Source organism: Gigantopelta aegis, chromosome 13 (assembly GCF_016097555.1).
Source record: "Gigantopelta aegis isolate Gae_Host chromosome 13, Gae_host_genome, whole genome shotgun sequence".
In the NCBI taxonomy this organism is placed as follows: Eukaryota; Metazoa; Mollusca; class Gastropoda; order Neomphalida; family Peltospiridae; genus Gigantopelta; species Gigantopelta aegis.
Window position 1 is genome coordinate 5,570,872 of NC_054711.1, and position 20,129 is coordinate 5,591,000.

General features: G+C 36.2%; 1 protein-coding gene across 1 annotated transcript in view; it reads right to left on the minus strand.

The window, feature by feature from the left end:
- LOC121387390 (kalirin-like) overlaps nucleotides 1-20,129 on the minus strand; it is a 270,398-nt gene that overhangs the window by 223,975 nt on the left and 26,294 nt on the right. Inside the window, exons 15-16 of the mRNA XM_041518493.1 lie at nucleotides 18,655-18,824; nucleotides 5,730-5,785 (exon numbers count right to left, since the gene is read on the minus strand). Coding sequence (XP_041374427.1) covers nucleotides 5,730-5,785; nucleotides 18,655-18,824 — 226 coding nt within the window. The remainder of the gene's footprint in view (nucleotides 1-5,729; nucleotides 5,786-18,654; nucleotides 18,825-20,129) is intronic.

Here is a 20,129-nt window from a genome sequence, read left to right on the forward strand (position 1 = left end):
CCTTAAAACATTTCACACTAAAATCAATGAACATTTGGTACATATATGTATACATATATAGGCATATAGTAAATTCATATTAGGTACTCAGTCATATTAAAAGGTCCTATAGGTGAAATATGAAAATTAGATGAGAAATGAAATTGGAAGAGTGGTGGTGTTGTGTGTTACATACATGTATACAAACAAATATGTGTATACATTAAGACTATATCATCTCAACGACTCGTCGCTAGGGGATAATTACTGGTATTTTTCAGATCTTTCTGGATATATTTTGATTTAAAAAAATGAAAAAGTGCAGTTTTTGTGCACTAATGCAAATGTTTACTTCATTCATGAGCTCTTGTACGGGGGTTTTAAATGTAAGTTCATTTAACTATCAAAGATTTGAGTCACAAAGTCAAAACTTGGTACATATATAGAAAATGCACATGAGTTACTCATGTTAAAAGCTATGGAGCTGTGTAATTGCCCACATGGTCAAACTATCCCTAGTATGCAGATATATTTTTCACAATTAATTTTTTCTTCTCAACTTTGGAACCTAACTACACATTAATATTTCATTTGATTCAGATAAGCTTTCTCATAAAGAAACATCTATAGGTATATACTTCAAATCAAATAATAGTTTGTATCTGTGATAAATAATCAAGAAGTAATAGTTAAAATATCATTTCCGAATGATAAAAAAAGGAAACTTTAGGGGTCTCCAGGTCCGAAACTATGAGAGATATGTACAAAATGAGTACAATTATAGATTCTCCAGGTATGAATTAGCTAATACAGCAAACAGCAATATGATATCTTTATAATTGAAAAAGTTACTAGCATCCAAAAAGCCTCCGAAATCACTTGACAATTTCACGAGCTCTTGTACGGGGGTTATAAATGTAAGTTCATTTAACTATCAAGGAGTTGAACCACAAAGTCAAAACATGGTACATATATAGCATATGCACATGAGTTCCTCATGTTAAAAGCACATGATGCTGGGTAATTGCCCAAGTGGTCAAACCACCTGGTATGCAGATATATTGTTCACATTTTATTTTTTCTTCTCAACTTTGGACCATAACTACATATTAATATTTCATTTAATTCATATAAGCTTTCTCATAAAGAAACATCTATAGGTGTATATACTTCAAATCAAATAACAGTATGTATCTGTGATAAATAACCAGGGAGTAATAGTCCCCCAAATTATAAAAAACTTCATTTCCGAATGATAAAAAACTAAACTTTAGGGGTCTCCAGGTCCGAAACTATGAAAGATATGTACAAAATGAGTACAATTATAGATTCTCCAGGTATGCAGGTATATTTTTCACAATGTATTTTTTCTTCTCAACTTTAGACCCTAACTACACATTAATAAAACATTTGATTCAGATAAGCTTTCTCATTAAGAAACATCTATAGGTATATACTTCAAATCAAATAACAATTTGTATCTGTGATAAATAATGAGGGAGTAATAGTCCCCTAAAATTTTTAAAATATTATTTCCGAATGATAAATAACTAAATTTTAGGAGTCTCCAGGACAAAAATCATCCGAAATCACTTGACAGTCGCGAGTGCAAAAAATGGGTCAACGGGCCCTGCATTTGACCAGTCATAATTTCAAAACTACTTAGTATTTGGACTTAAAAGTTTGCATGCATCCATCATTTATATAGATGCACAAATGGGTGCCATTTTATCAAAATCAGAAATGGTCACCAGGGAAGATTTCTGGAATTTGGTTGTTTTGGCGTGCCCTTTGTAAAAGGTTTCATTTTACCAAACCGACCAAACTGATTTAAAAATATCAAGCAAATAATTTTTATTTTATTTTTTATTTTACGTGGAACATGCCCCCAGATGCCACCTCTGCCCCCCACCCCCACCCCCTTTCAGATGGTCAGTTCATGTCCGATCATTTTGCAAAACACTGAACTCAGTAATTAGTGAAGGAAACACTGATATCATAAAACTGGGTCAGTCTGTTCCAATTCTTCCTAATCCCCGACTGAAGATTTCACTACATGTGGTTTGTTCCATAATATAATTTAACGACAAAGAAAGAAAAAAAATAATCCACCTACAAGTAGGCCAAGTAAAACCGGTCATGGATTAGCGATTAATAAGCTGACATTAATCACAGTTAAAACGATTTCCACAGCCGAAATTTTCAGATTATGACACTGGTGACATGATGGCACAATGGCTAAGCCGTCAGGTTTAAGCCTAAATAGGTACCTAGTTCATATCCTACAACCATCTTCGTACACAGAATAAAAAAGTTAAAGTTAGGTTTGTTTAATGATACCACTAGAGCACATTGATTTAGTAATCCCACAGACAGGGTAGTAACATACCACAGCCTTTGTTACACCAGTTGTGGAGCACTGGCTGGAACGAGGGTTTTTTTAGATGACCATAACAAATATAACCTACTTTTAACAATAACAGTGTCTCATAATACATATTTCTTGATATATTTTATCAACAATAACTTATATAAGCAAGTACTTGTATGTGTCAGCTGACCAAACTGTTTTATGCGCCAACCAACACACTGTCCACTTTTACCAACAAGTTTAGAGTGCTGTGACGTACAGCCCTAGGTAAGGATTCCGTAAAGAGGTTTATGCTTCCATTTTCCTTTGAAGTCAGCTACACTTTATATCATATTTTTTGTTATGGTTTCGCGTGAGGTCAACCGTATACATATACCACACACAGTCTGACAATAAATGATGTAGATGAAATTACCCACGTGAATGGGACAACAATAACAGGGAACGTTATTTGTAAATTTTAGACAACCAGATTGGGTATACATGGTTTTCACCTAGGTAACTGATTGTTCACGTAAGTGAACAATATTTGCATAACTAATGACCTACCTAATCCAAACTCTCTTGTACTACGGTCATGTAGTAGACGGATATTTTAAATGTATTTTAAAGAAACTATAGTCCGTCCTGTCTTCCTACAAAAATGTTTTTTGTAAATAATTTCAGTTTGGTTTGACTTAAGAAGAAAAGTGAAAGTGTTTTGGAAATAACAAGAAAATACTATTTTTGTGTGCAGTGTAGAAAACAATCGGCTCAGGAATAAATAACTTGTAGCAGGACTTCTAGATTATGGTAGCCCCACTCCCAAGGCTAGTGATATTCAATGTTGGACTAGTAAATAACTACTATCACCATGCCAGACAGGGCTTCTAGATCATGGTAGCCCCACTCCCATGGCTAGTGATATTCAATGTTGGACTAGTAAATAACTACTATCACCATGTCAGACAGGGCTTCTAGATCATGGTAGCCCCACTCCCATGGCTAGTGATATTCAATGTTGGACTAGTAAATAACTACCACTGACATGCCCGACAAGCTTCTAGATTATGGTAGCCCCACTCCCATGGCTAGTGATATTCAATGTTGGACTAGTAAATAACTACCACTGCCATGTCCGACAAGGCTTCTAAATTATGGTAGCCCCACTCCCATGGCTAGTGATATTCAATGTTGGACTAGTAAATAACTACCACTGCTATGCCCGACAAGGCTTCTTGATTATGGTAGCCCCACTCCCATGGTTAGTGATATTCAATGTTGGACTAGTAAATAACTACCACTGCCATGCCCGACAAGGCTTCTAGATTATGGTAGCCCCACTCCTATGGCTAGTGATATTCAATGTTGGACTAGTAAATAACTACCACTGCTATGCCAGACGGCTAGTGAAATGTTTTGGTCAAATGTTACAGTTAAGTCTATTATATAAATATGAATATCCTGCCCCCACCCCCCCCCCCCCCCCCAATGTTAGTGTGTTTAAGCTCTATCTTTCTATTTGGGTGACATATCTTATTATTACCATTATTTAGTAACATATTAACTTAAAGTGAAGTAGGGCTAGTGAATTTTTAATCGTAGCTAGTAGTTTTAAAATCACTGATCCCATGGTTAGTGGATTTGATAAAAATTCTAGAAGCCCTGAACTTGTAATAAATTCCTTAGTATGAAAAAAGGTGTTCCCTGTGGGATGGACTACATGTAACTGATTGTTCAGTTACATTAACAGTATTAGGATAACTGATGCTCTACCTAACTCTAACTCTCTAGTACTAAGGTTGTGTAGTAGATGGATATTTTAAATGTATTTTAAAGAAACTAATTTTATTTTTATTTTATTTTTATTTTTATGTTATGCATCATGGGGCAGGATTTAGCTCAGTTGGTAGAGAGCTTTCCTGAAGTGCTTGGGTCATACATGTAGCATCCATTTTAAAATTTATGTTTAATAGTGAAGGTAAAATAAAAATGTCTCTTATAATAACATTTAAATTACAACATTCTTCTTGGAAAGAATAACTATAAATTTTGCTTCCTCTTAAATATATATACAGTAAAAAAAAATAATAATAATAATAAGTGCAATGCTGCTTGACATGCATGATTTCATGAATGGATGGATGGATGGATAGATGGATAAGTGGGTGGGTGGTGGATGGATGGATAAGTGGATGGATGGGTGGGTAGGTTTTGGGTGGATGGATGGATGAATGGATGGATGGATGGATGGATGGATGGATGGATGGATGGATGGATGGATGGATGGATGGAATAATCATTCATTAATTCAGTTTGTGGACATAAAAGAAGAGATAGCCAAAACATACTCATCCTCAATGAGCTCACTAATTCAAGCATTCAGTATGGGGGGGGGGGGGGGGGGGGGGAGAACACCATAATATACTCGCTCTCAATGTGCTCACTCGACTCACTAATTCAGTAGATGACATAAAAGGGGAAATAACTGAAGCAATATCCTCAATGTGCTCATTCATACATTCATTCAATTTTTCTTTCTCTTTCTTCTATTTATTGCTGTGCTTATAAATATCCCATTATGGTTCAAGCACTCTGTCCTGGGTACACACCTCAGCTATCTGGGCTGTCTGTCCAGGACAGTGGGTTAGTTTTTAGTGGGTAAGAGCCGGTACTGGGCTGCGAACCCTGTACCTACAAGCCTTATGTCCGATGGCTTAACCATGATGCTACCAAGGCTGGTTCCATTCAATCAATCAGTAGCAAGGACATAAAAAGGGAGATAACTGAAACATATCCACCCTTAATGTGCTCACTCTTATTCAATCATTCAGTATTAAGGACATAAAAGGGGAGATAAATAAAACATGATCACACTCAATGAGCTGACTCCCTCATTCATTCAGTAGATGACATAAAAGGGGAGATAACTGAAACATCTCCCTCAATGTGTTTATTCATGGATGACACAAAAAGGGACAACTCAAACCTACTCACCCTCAGTGTGCTAATACTCGTTCAACCATACAGTGACAAGGACATAAAAGGGGACATAACTGAAACATTTCCCTCAATGTATTCGATAATTTATTAGTGAACATAAAAAAAAAAAAAACTGAAACAACTCAATGTGCTCTCATTTACTCATTCAGTAGATGACATAAAAGGGGAGATAACTGAAACATCAAACTCAATATGCTCATTGATTCATTCAATCATTCAGGAAAAAGGACAAAGAGGGAGATAACTGAAACACCTTCCATGTGCTCACTCATTCACTCATTCAGTATATAGGATATAAATGGGGAGATAACTGCAACATACCTGAATGTGCTCACTTCATCATTCAATCAATCGGTAGTGAGGACATAAAAAAGGGAGATAACTGAAACCTACTTACCCTCGATGTGGTTGCAGTCGGACAGTTGGTTCCTGTCGTCTTCGATCGCCATGTCCCTGTAGAAAATACCCACAATCCATTTCAATCCACAGTAAGTCTTAACACAAAACTGAATCGTTAGCACCAACAACATCAAAAACATTTCAATCAATGCAACTGTAGAAATCCACGATAGCTTGATGATCATGGTCGCCATTTTGTATCCAAGATAACGAACTCGGTAGAACGTTGTCTGGTACCAAAGAAATATCTTCTTATAAAACACACACAGATACCAAAGCATGGTTTGTCATATTTGTTTTGTCTGTCTGTTCATTTGATTATGTAAACTACAACAGTCTCTTATATATTTCATGAATCTATTTTTTTTTTTTTCCAGATATTTATTTGTGTGATTTCTGGTTATTTTAAAATCAGTAATGTCAGATGTTTTTCCTGAATGCAAAACCAAATTACTATTACCAACATCAAAAGTTCAATCAGTGTAGTATTTAAAATGAAAAAGCTGTCTGATAATTGGTCCCCATTTTGTATAAAAGTTCAGCTTATTACATGTTCTTTGAACCATTTCCTAAAATGATGATGTCACAACTGTGATAAATAACAAGTTAGACGAACAGGCACAACATACACGAAAGTTTAACGGTAAATAAACAACATATGTTGACATTCAATGCATTTCCTTTCAGAATAGCAACATGTAACTGTCAATGTCCTTGTTATACTGGTGAACATAACTTTGTACGCACCGGTAATTGGATCCATGTACAATATACAACTAGTAATAAAGCATATTCATATGCATGTACATGTTTTGTGCATTCCATAATTGAACATTGTGTAAGTAAAGTATATTTGTAAGGAACACATTCCATCAATTAATGAATTTTGTGTTGTATATTCCAATCCAAATATTTTTCTGTTGTTACGGTCATAATGGTATTTTGCTATATTTGTGTTCAAGTCACAATTTTCTTTAATTCACAATTCCATTAATTAAAGGTAATTTTAAAGAAAGCAGTATTCTGTTTGATCATTCCAACTGTCTTATCCAGATTGTTTAAACGTCACAGATACACTCCATCACAATTACAGCATTTCTTGTAAACAAAACTTCCATTAAGAAAACGTAATCCGATGAAAACAGAAAATATTTCACAGAATATGTTCTAGTTTTGTTTTGTTTTTCTACACTTTAAACATGCAATTAAGCAGTCACTGTCATGTTTGGCAGACATTACACAACACTTCTGTTCATTAAAAATACATGAAATCAACAAAGAAAATCCATTTCTTTTCCGACTCGAATGAACTTTCACATCCATTTCAGATATGTGCTATGCACTTTACACATTTAACTGTCAGTATATTAGGTGTATTTTATAAACAAAATGTCCATTTAGTACAAGCATTCCACGTGAAAATTTCAAGCATGACTTCAATTGAAGTCATTCATATATAAACACTGTCACAGTAAGAGATGAATATAAAAACAAATCTTCCATTAATTAATAAATATTCCATCAGACAAAAATCTGTAATTATGTCAAACTGCATATTCCGGGATTTGTTAATTAATCCCATCCATGCATCACAGACAGTGATCCAAACGTGACCTAGTTGTAGAGAAAACAGTACCACAACCGCCCGTGAAACTCACTCAAGTTGATTATAATTCCATTAATAGACATGTTGTGTAATGGAATTATCATTGTTGCATGATAAAACACTCGCCCAATCAATATGATCAAATTTGCTTTTTATGATGGGACGCAGATGGAGTGAAGATTTGCTATGTATCAAGTTCACAATGCTGAGGATTGCGTCATTACATGTACATCACAATGCATGTGTACAGAACATGACATAACAGTAAAATCAACCAACCACCCATAGGTGGTTTCAGATGGTTGGTAATTGTTCAACATACCAAAGCAATGGAAATTAATCAGGAACTCCTAGAACCTCAACTGTTGGTTTGGCAAACTTCTTATGCAATTTACTTGGGTCACACTATCCACACAAAATCGGTGAACCGGAAACTTTTTTACCTGACCATCTATACCTAGTTGTAGTTGGTTTTATTGTTGGTTCACGTACTATATGCTGGTAGTCACCGTATGCTGTATGCTGGTAGTCAGATGATATCCCTTTATCGCACAATGACTGAATCTAAGAACCAAATGCTTGATGCTTTGATATCCGTTATATGTTAATTCTTCTTTGAACAGGTAATAACATGCACTGGTCACACAGAAGGTATTCTTTTATCACTTAATAACTGAATCAACGAATCAAATCCTTGATGCATCGATATAACCTGGTATGTGTAAATACATTCACTGGTCCCACATAAGAGAATGTTTTTATCACATAATAACTGAATCAAAGATCTAATGCTTGATGCTTTGATTCATTACTGACCATTATTAACTTGTATATCACAATCAACATATACTTCTGTATATGTACATATGTATTAAAAGGAGTTGGTCACAGTCGAGATATACTTCCATCACACAATACCTGAATCAAGAATAAAACAACCTGTTGACTAATATTAGTGTATTAACACAGTGTATATATCACAATATACTCCAGAATATCGTCATGTCCATGTACCTTGCATTAAGAACAGCCTGGTTTTACAGAGACGATATAGAATTTTTATCACACAATAACAAGACAACTCTGGTCAGTTATCGGTTATCTGATACACGTGTATCTGCCAATTTGTAACATCTGCCCCAATCAACAATCACTAGCAGTAAGTAAATCTATCGACTATGGTCAATACTTGGACTAAAAGTGAGAGTATAATAGGAAAAAAAAAAGTGGTACAGTGTAGATCAATAAAAAAAAAGTTTATCTTGATACTGAATTGAACCTATGACATTTGACGGTTCAAAATAGATTTTTAAAAGAAGAGTATTACATAATTTATATGTCTAGGTCTGTTTTAGCTCAATGTTATATACTGTTATAAACTTTTGAACGATTTATAAATTTTAAATTAACAGATTTGGAAAAATGTTTCTAAAATATTTAGATAATGTTTAATTTGTGCAGACTTTGAATTTATCAAAATAGATCATAAATGTATTAAACATACACATGTATATGTCAAGTTTTCTCTGTACTTATGATAGTGTTTAATTCTTTTGTAGCTTTAAAATAATGGTGTGAGATCTTTTAAACTCGAAAAATTGTAACTGCCTAACTTTAACTTTTTTTTTTTAATTACTATATTTCTCATTAAATATTTTTTTGAAATTATCCAACAGAATTATACATTTCTGAAATAAATTAAAAAAAAAAAATGTTTTCAATGTTAATTTCACACTGAAATCAATCCAAAGACGAGCACAGAAAACTGACAACAAATATCCATACGCACACGTGGTAAACCTTAGTTCTATCGCACTATAATAAAAACAAAATCCTAATGAATTTTTAGTAGTGTGATGCCTTGACCCAGCGTATCATCGACAGTTGTCTAGAAAGCCATCAAGCCGACATCTGGTGACTAGCCTTATCAATTATGAACGGAATCAATACATCAGTCACAACATGGAACTAAAGGCCTGCTGGTGTTCGTTTTTCAAACCCTTCCGTACTACGTGCCTTTAAAGGTAATTTGTCACGCACATGTATGTATCCACATTAATGTATTTTACAATCCAGTGACTTCAATTAAAAAATTCAGTTAATCAAATTAGTGTGTCAATACAGAATAGTAATATCCTGAATTTCCCTTGATAGCACAGGTAGGCAGGAGAAAGTGCTGGACAATATTACCAGTGACTTAGAAGTTTATGGTTTCCACCTTGCAGCATAATTCATCAAATATGTATTTTAACAAGAAAGAGAGTATCCAAAAGTTCCTTTGATTTGCATCTACAGGTAGGCAGAAGAGAATGCTGAACAATATTACCAGTGACTTGGCATGGTTTAGACTTTTCCACCATGCAGCACAATTTATCAAATTAGCGTGTTAATATAGCGTGTCAGCGGATTGTCCCTAGCGTATTAGCCTTCACTGTTTGTCGAAGGCAAACAACGGGAAAAAAACGTTAGTGTAGACAAAGTGAATTACGCCGTGAATGGTGAAACTGAGGAACAAGATGGTGACATGATCGTAGATCCGACTGTATTACGGTAATAGAAAACTGTTGCTGGTAACTCCATTGTGCTGTCATGTACGGGGAGGATAATCCTTAGAGATGGCAATCACAGGTGTTAGACTGGTCGACTGGCCAGTAAGGAAGGATCAAAGCTAGTCGTGTGACCTCTCTGTGTGTAGGGTTCTATTGATGCAATAGATACGACAGTATGTTTGTCGTTCAGTCTTGAAGAAATGTCTTCAGTTAAATATATCTTCTTCCTTTTAAGTACAGTTCTTAATATTAACATCAGAAGAAAAAGATGCTTTTGATGAATACATGTGTGTGTTTGTATCAAGGATGAAAATTATATTGAATAAAAAATTCTAAAACTTTTAAAGGGCTGTGAAAAATAATACATGTGTGTATCATGGATGAAAATTACATTGAATAATAAAAATTAAAAAAAAATTAATTACTGTGAAAAATAAGGGGTTCCTTTGAGCTTTTCATGAAAAAAGTAACAAAAAACCCAAGGACTGAATCAGTTTTCAAATATCACTGACATCTGAATTGTCATAAAAAATCTGCTTATTTTCATCTCTGTAATATTCGAGTACAGTATTGCTGTATGATCAAATTGAAACTTCAACTGTCACAGTAATATGGCACTCATTAACACGTGAATTAAATCTTCAAATCAGAAATAAACATCCAATCTGGACAAGCACAGAACTTGTTGTCACAAATTCTCCACAGTAAGCCCAAAAACATCTATATATGAATTCAACAAGAGCCAATCATAACACTGTAGTGACACGGTAGGACAACACAACACACAATTTGTCAACCCAAACACAGATCTGGCTGCACTACAAACACAAACAACCTGCATTAATTCACAAACCACTGGGGTTAGTTGGTCAAGAACCTGTTCTATACAGACGTCTTATCCTTAGAGCATCAGTGTAAGAGAATTCTGTTAAATATCTCCTGCAGAAGGCACACGAGATGTCCAGGAACAAAACCACCTGTTCTTTGATGTAGCTTCCACTGTTTGCACTCCACACACGAGTCTTTATCAATGCATTCACAAAACTATAGCTGTTTGAATATGCAGCTTCTTATTTTCTTTTCTTTCTTTTTTTCAATGAATTTACAAATTATTTAACTGCTGAAGATCTGTTGGAAGTACTGCATTATAATTCAGATGTTTTCAAAACTGCGTCAATTACACTTAACTAGATTTCAATCTAATTTTGCAATACTGTGGCAGTTAAAAAAAATTGACTGGTGGATAGTATCACCTGTGTTACTGTAATACATAGGGAACTAGCCAACATTCCTGTGAGGGCTAATGACTTTCCTAAACATTTGTCAAACACTGCGGATCCAATGTATTATTTTCATTTATCACATTACATACATGTCTAAACCAGACACCTTCGGGACCAAGTAAATATATAGATGCAAGCTTTGTCTTCTAACACATCTACCTGTAAGTTAGTGTATACGCCCAAGGTTAACAACACAACGTAGCACACTTATTTATATACAGGTACGCCTCGTAAGGATATTTTAATCAATAAATGCTGACATGTGGATACAAATAAACAAGTAGGACACCTGCCCTGATATCCAAACACAAAATTAATGGTAGAAAAAAATCAATGCACCTGGTATAAAGTTCGTAATCTCTGCAATTATTGGAATTTGCTTTAATCACGTTATTGTTTCACCGCCTATAGAGGTCATGATGCCAGTAATCAGTATTATTATCACCACCTTTCTGGCCACACGGTTAGTGTCAATTTCAGACAAAAAATACAACACTGATTATTAATTTCACTCCTAACTTTGGACAGTATCAATTTCACTCCAAAACATGGACAGTATCAATTTCACTCCAAACCTCACTCCAGAACCTGGATAGTGTCAATATCAAACAAAAACATGTACAGTATCAATTTCACTCCAAAACATGGACAATATCAATTTCACTCCAAAACATTGACAGTATTAATTTCACTCCAAAACAGGTAAAATATCACTTTCACTTTAAAACAGGTGAAATATCACTTTCGCTTTAAAACAGGTGAAATATCACTCTAAAACATGAACAGTATCAAATTTCACACAAACACATATCACCGATACACCGACAAATTAACTGTGTCAATATACACACTGCATAAATGAAGAAGACATAAAAGTGCCACAGAACACCGATGGGACTCCGTAACTCCTGTAACTGGGCTGTCCAACCCTCAAGTCATGTCAGAACAAGAGAGTTAATTATTTCAGTGACTAGGGCAACCGCCATCAAGTGAACTGCAGCTTCTCCCTCCTGTCTGCTTCCCGGAGTAATGAATTATTATAGCTGTCGTGGAAACATATGAGCCCAGGAACTGTCAATAGCGACAGAAGGACAGAACGATAGGTTACATATCGGTGTCCAGCAAGCTAGTGCTGAGAAGTACAAACAACGCACACACTACCACACCTTGTTAGGGTTTTCTTTTTTTCTTTTCAGCCGACATATCGTGGGAGTCGTGTAAAGGTAAAGAAGCTTGTCACTGGGTTATTTAACTACATATATTAGTGGCACGCTTCAGTGATCAGTAGAGCACGGTATTGATGTTCAATGAAGCGTGGTCAAGCCTGTGGTGACCACACGAGTAAGTGTTAAAGAGTGATAATGAATCTCTTTGGAGGACAATGCTGTGGAGTGTTCGTGTATTCAGATATATTCAATTATCGTACTGCATGTACACGCAGTGTATGACATACAAGCCGATAAAAGGAATATTGTCCTCAACTGCTTCGATGTATATTTGTGAACAAAACGAGAAAGAAAAAGTTATATCATCACAGGGCACGCTGACACTCGCCACATTCACCAATTCAAAACAGAATTTGGCAAAATAATTTTATCTGCTGACTGGTATGTTGTTGGGAATATAGCTGGGTTTCTTCAATTTTTTTAATTTAGCAGATAATGTTTTAATAGATACTGTGATAAAATTGTCTGCTCACCCAGAGCTCTGCATCATACAGGTCTGGGGAGGGGTGGGACGTAGCCCAGTGGTAAAGAGCTCACTCGATGCGGAGTCAGTCTGGGATTGATCCCTATTGGTGGGCCCATTGGGCTATTTCTCATTCCAGCCAGTGCACCACTGCTGGTATATCAAAGTATGTACTACCCCGTCTGTGAGATGGTGCATATAAAAGATCCCTTGCTGCTAACCAAAAAGAGTAGCCCATGAAGTGGCGACAGCTGGTTTCCTCTCTCAATATCTGTGTGATATAACCGTAAATAAAATGTGTTGAGTGCATCGTTAAATAAAACATTTCCTTCTTTCATACAGGTCTCCACACGGCGGGATGTAGAAGAGTGGTAAAGTGCTTGCTTGATACATAGTCAATCTAGGATTGATACCAGTCTATGGGCCCATCAATCCGGCTTTCGGACAAAATTAATTACTCTTATCATTACTGTATGATTTTCTTAACCCTAACCCTAAACTTAACCCATTTCTTTTTTTCTGGAGGAGGCCCCCCATTCCCCCTCTTGACTGTGGTTGCATTCAATTCCATTAGTGCCATACCCAAAAATTTCTTTCTGGCAGAAACACTGTCAATGGACTGTTTTTCATTCCAGTCAATGCTGTACAACTGGTATAACTATCCTGTCTGTGGGATGCTGCATATAAAGATGCCTTGCTGCTATTTGGAAAGAGGGGATCCCACTGTGTGGCAGTAGTGGGTTTCCTTTCTCATTATCTGTGTGTCCAATTCCATATAACCATAATTAAAAATGTGACGAGTGCTTCATTAAATAAAAACACCGGCCTCGGTGGTGTCGCGGTTAAGCCATTGGACATAAGGCTGGTAGGTACAGGGTTCACAGTCCGGTACCAGCTCCCACCCAGAGTGAGTTTTAGCAACTAAATGGGTAGGTGTAAGATCACTACACCCTCTTTTCTCTTATCAACCAGTAACAACTAACCCACTGTCCTTGACAGACAGTCCAGATAACTGAGGTGTGCTCAGGACAGTGTGCTTGAACCTTAATTCTATACAAGCACGGAAATAATTTGAAATGAAATGAATAAACACACACACACACAGAGAGAGAGAGAGAGAGAGAGAGAGAGAGAGAGAGAGAGAGAGAGAGAGAGAGAGAGAGAGAGAGAGAGAGAGAGAGAGAGAGAGAGAGAGAGAGAGAGAGAGGGGAGGGAGAGGGAGGAGAGGGAGAGGGAGAGAGGGAGAGAGAGGGATTGAGGGAGAGGGATAGGGAGAGGGAGAGAAAGAGAGAGCGAAAGAGAGACAGAGAGAGAGAGAGAGAGAGAGAGAGAGAGAGAGAGAGAGAGAGAGAGAGAGAGAGAGAGAGAGAGAGAGACAGACAGACAGACAGACAGACAGACAGACAGACAGAGAGTTAACGAGAGATGCTACACCTATCACCTATCAATAGTAGCACTGAATCTTTTAGAAACGTGTGGAAGATGGCTCTATCTGACAGGACACCTGATAGACAAATCATATACAAAGCTAGGTATTCACATTTCATGGGGAAATTCATGAGATCTATTACAAAAAAAGATGATGGAGAGCATAAAGGGTAGTCAGTGACATTCAGATGATGGATTTCCCTTGCAAGGAAAGGAATTTCAAACAAGCAGAAACCTTTGCAAAAGATGAATTCTGCAGAATTCAATGTCTCACCTGCCATAAATTTAGTTGGCGTCACTGATAGTTACATTCATAGATGTGCATCTCAATGCATGTTAAAATTAGGACTTATAGTTTGTGAGAAATGCAGAACTTAAACGTTGAGCAAAAAAACTATATATTATAATTAAAATATTTAATTATTTAATTTAATTTTTTATAATTTTCACATGCATTTAGAGCATGTTCTATGTCTTCTGCTGCCAGATCTGTAGTTCGCACCAACATAGACATGGTGTGTTTTATCACATTCGATTCAGTTTCAGTGTCTTTCTTTTTCAACTAATACCATGCTCACTCGCCAGACCCTAAAATCAATGGTAGCCCAACAGACTACCTTTGTAAAACTCTTAGTCGCCCTAAGTTGACAGAGTCACCACCATGGCTAAAACATTTAGTGGATCAAAAAGAAAGAAAGAAATATTTTATTTAACGACGCACTCAACAATTTTATTTATGGTTATATGGCGTCAGACATATGGTTAAGGACCACACAGATTTTGAGAGGAAACCCGTTGTCGCCACTACATGGGCTACGCTTTCTGATTAGCAGCAAGGGATCTTTTATTTGCGCTTCCCAAAGGCAGGATAGCACAAACCATGGCCTTTGTTGAACCAGTTATGGATCACTGGTCAGTGCAAGTGCTTTACACCTACCCATTGAGCCTTGCGGAGCACTCACCAAGGGTTTGGAGTCGGTATATGGATTAAAAATCCCATGCCTCAACTGGCATCCGAACCCAGTACCTACCAGCCTGTAGACATATGGCCTAACCACGACGCCACTGAGGTCGGTTTAGTGGATCAGATTACATTATATTAAAAAAAATGGACGTCTTATTAGATGCCTTGTAAATGAATGGTTATAATGGTATATTGTTTGGTTTAAGAAATTATAAGATGCATTCATACTTTTAATAAATATATCAACAACCTTCAAGAAAAATTACACAGTGAAACCCCTCTAAACCGGACACTCTTGAGACCAAGTAAAAAGTCCAGTTTTAAGAGGTACCCGGTTTAGAGAGGTTCTTTTCTGCACAGATATTTAAATAGGGACCATGAAAAAACATCTGGTTTTGATGGAATTCCGGTTTACAGAAGATCCGGTTTTGATGGAATTCCGGTTTACAGAAGATCCGGTTTTGATGGAATTCCGGTTTACAGAAGATCCGGTTTTGATGGAATTCCGGTTTACAGAAGATCCGGTTTTGATGGAATTCCGGTTTACAGAAGATCCGGTTTTGAGAGGTTTCACTGTACATACCTGAGAATCAGTCAACTGAATTATTATCAAAACTAACTTTTTGGTTGTTTTACAAACATAACATTTTGGACATTCCAAAATAATACGCTGTAACAAATCAGCGAAATTCCAGTCGTCAGGTTGTAAGACAGAATTCTTTTATGACAAATGGAAAAATGTTGACCGGCCACTGCAATCCTTTCACTATAGCCAGAGTGGGGCACATGTCTAAAGCCAAGTTTTATAATTATGTAACTCCCTCTGTACAACATAAAGAGGCAAACTGTAGAACTTCTGATGATGCCAGCAGTATATTGTCGAAACATCAAACATCAAACAATTATGCGATTTAGAAAAATACTTTTAGGCTTTCTGCCAAAACAAAATAATTTGCGGGTATGTAATAAAAACAAAACAAAACAGTGCCCCTACTAGGTGGTTATGAGTTCAAAATGTTTTGAAATTGGACGCTGCGTTTTCATGCACTTTCACAAATTCTAAACAGCAGTTATCTTACTATAATCTTTCTAAAAATTATAAAAATATATCCATTAATTTCCAAGATTTTATGGTATGTAATTTTACCCTTCGTACCCTCTGGCAGAAACCTGACTTTATTTCATCATAGCAACATAATCTGAACTTAAGGACTGGTAAGTACTGATCAAGACTACAGGCCATTAGAATACCATTACGACTGGAAGGATACCAGTCTTTAGAAGAAGAATCTTAGTCTTGTGTATTCTTAGACTGAAATCTTTTCACTGTTAATAACAGTAAACTTACCACAGGAAACATTTTATTTTAAAGACTTTATCAGCGACAGTTGGTGATCAGAAAGAACGAAAAGAAATGTTTTATTTAACGACGCACTCAACGCATTTTATTTACGGTTATATGGTGTCAGACATATGGTTAAGAACCACACAGATACTAAGAGAGGAAACCCACTGTCGCCACTTCATGGGCTACTCTTTTCGATTAGCAGCAAGGGATCTTTTATGTGCACCATCCCACAGACAAAGTAGTACATACCACAGCCTTTGATTTGTCACTCGTGGTGCACTGGCTGGAACAAGAAATGACCCAATGGGCCCACCGATGGGGATCGATCCCAGACCGACCACGCATCAAGTGAGCACTGTACCACTGGGCTACATCCCGCCGAGTTGGTGATCAGTTGAAAACTGATTACTGATTAGCAACTACCATTTAATGTTTTATAATTGTGTAGTGATCTCTGAAATTTGCGTAGTGAATTGCGATACTGAACAAAATGTTCCCTGTACTCTTAATTTTTTCATTATGGTTTAAAATTCTCACGATTCAGATTTTCGTACCGAGACTGCTGTTTGCTATCTTTCAGTGAAGAACAGTAAAAATGTTTCAGATGTTTCAGGGAATGTTCAGACTGCTATTATGAGTGAACAATTTTCAAAGCTCATTACTTGAAGATTTTAGGTATTTGTTTTATATTTAGTGATTTTAATCTTCAATTTACACGGGAGTAGATTCTTAAAGGACATTCTTCTAGAATGTAAACCACCGAATCAAATTCCATAGACGACAATAGCAATAGTTGGCTAAAGCTTCTACATGCAACATTTCAAGTAATACATACCTCATGAATATAAAATACTACAACAATTTATCCTTAAAGTAAATCAAAGTGGAGTGGGAGTCACGTTGCTGCTTTCAGATAAAAATTACATGTTTCAAGTACAGTAGTAACTGATACATTGACACTAGTTTCAAATTAAATTACAGAAATTTACTGGCCAGATGAAACATTTAAACATACATTTTTTCACATAAATGGTAGATATGGTAGGGAACATTTTGATTATCATTATTTCTAGTCAATTGAAAATTGATTAGCAGCTACTGTTTAATGTTTTAAAATTGTGTAGCGATCTCTCAAACTTGCGTAGCGAATTGCAACGTGATACTGAACAAAATATTTCCTGCATAGTCTTATTTAATGAGCAATTTAAAGTTGAGTGCACTTTGACCTTTGACCTGGTGAGATGTTGTTCGGTATACTGCTACCTATACAACTTGATTCCTCACAGATCACTCGAGGACATTCTTAGCATGTGTATTCCCAATCTTGATGGATTTTTCAAAACAGAACCAGGGAATATTTAGTTCAGTATTGCATTGTAATTCACTATATAAGTTTCAGTGATTGCCACACAATTCTAAACAGTCATTAGTAGCTGCTAATCAACTGTTACGAATCAAAATTTAAAAAATAAAATATTCTGTGAGATGGTGACTTTCAAAATTCTTGAACTTGATGTGATTCATGACAATATTCATCATAAAGTATTTATATTCCTACATGCATGTGTATTAATGTTTATTAGCTTTGTAATAAAAATTAAATTTTGTTGAAATAAACAAAAAAACTCCTATTACACAATGGAGAAAATGCGAATTTTTCTTTTTAAAACTGGTCCAAAACTTCTATTAACCCAGCTTGTTTTAAAGTATATTCGAATATTGTAATCTACAAGGTGGGTAATTAATTTAACTAGTTAAATAATAGCACAAAAATATCTTTTAGTTTAGCATGTTCCTGCCTACATGATTTACAGTTCGATCATGTCACAGATGTAAACCACGATGGCAAAAGGGAGACAACTTTGCTAAACTGATACTTCAAGACCATTTTGCATATATCACCAAGATATATGCATATAATCCAACAAAACAAAATCCTTACCATAATTGTTTTAACCATCACTGTGAAAGAGAGAAACTTTGTCTTAAATGTTATTTCTGCATCTTTTACCATGCAAATAATAATCAAAAAGATAAATAAAATCAAAACACTTACCGTAACTGTTCAAGAAGGGTCCCACCCTCTCCGACAGTGTTGTAGGCGGCTTCAATGGTTGTCTCCCTTTGCTGGTTGAACTGGGTCAACAACTGCTCTGCACCTTCGACACTGTCGGCAATCTCGGAACTCTGTAGTTCTTGCTGCAACTCCTCCAGCCACGACGTCAGCTGAAAAAGAAATAATACACAGTTAAATCAAGGATATGAATGTCTGCATGATGACATTATAGTATACAGGCATCGAAATAAGCATTGTGTCTGGTAACCCATTTACAGGTTACCACAAAATGTAGCCTGGTAACCTACAGGTTACCACAACTATATGAAAGTTAGAATTGAATTCCTGTTACTACTACTTTTAACGTCCTTACATGTGTGCCAGATGATTATTGTAGTATACATGTTGAAAATCTTGTCAAGAATGAAACACCGTTCACGACTTTTCTTACATGTGGTAACCTCCCGGTAACCTGAACGACCGTTCTAGACTTATTTCAATGCCCGAGTATAATGGTAAAGTTTGTTTTGGTTCATTCTGACACCAGTGGAGCACACTGATTTATTACTCATCAGATATTGGATGTCTAACTTCGGTAATTCAGATATAGTCTTAACTCGCTGCATTTTTTCATTAGCAGCATAGATGCCAACCTTTACTGATCAACACCTGTAAGACTGTGGACAAAAATCCATAAGAAATCCATAAGCGAGCTGCAAAAGAACGGGGAACTGATGATTTTAAATTCAAGGAATTTGTCCTATGCCCGTAAGACTGTCAAAATGTTTTTAAAAATCCGTAAGTCTTACGGGTGATCCGTAAGAGTTGACATGTATGCGTACGGTATCTTTTACATGCACTTCTCCACAGACAGGAGAGCATCAGGTGCATATACTTGGAGATGGAGGTCAAAACACCTCCGCTCCAAGAACTTTTCTTTTTTTAATGTCTGGGGAAGAATGACCTGACCCTCCTAAACATTTCACTCACCAGTCTATAACCCTCCCTGTACAATTTCCTACACTCACGCCTGAACACATACCACAACCTTTGATAAACCAGTTGTAGGAGGTTGGTATAGGAAAAAACAATCAGTTCGATCCTCCAAACCTAGCATCTCAGGTGATGTACAAATTGTAAAAAAAACCTTTCAGGTCAAGCATGACTCAACATCACTCAAGGAAATTGTTTTATTAAACATCAGGGCTCGCGCTGTCGGTAGCCAAATTAGCCATTGGCTAATTTTTACAAAAAATGGCTAATAAAATTTGCAAGTGGCTAAAATTTTGGCTAAGCCATTTTCTGTCTTCTGATGTGAACAAACGGTTACATAATCTATCCGACACCTTAAACATAATAATACTACCAAATATTCAATTAGTGTAATAGCGATCTCACGACCGGTAATGAGAAACGGTGTCATGCAGAATACAGCGTAGGCCTTATGATGTTTGCGTATTTTAATAATTACGGTT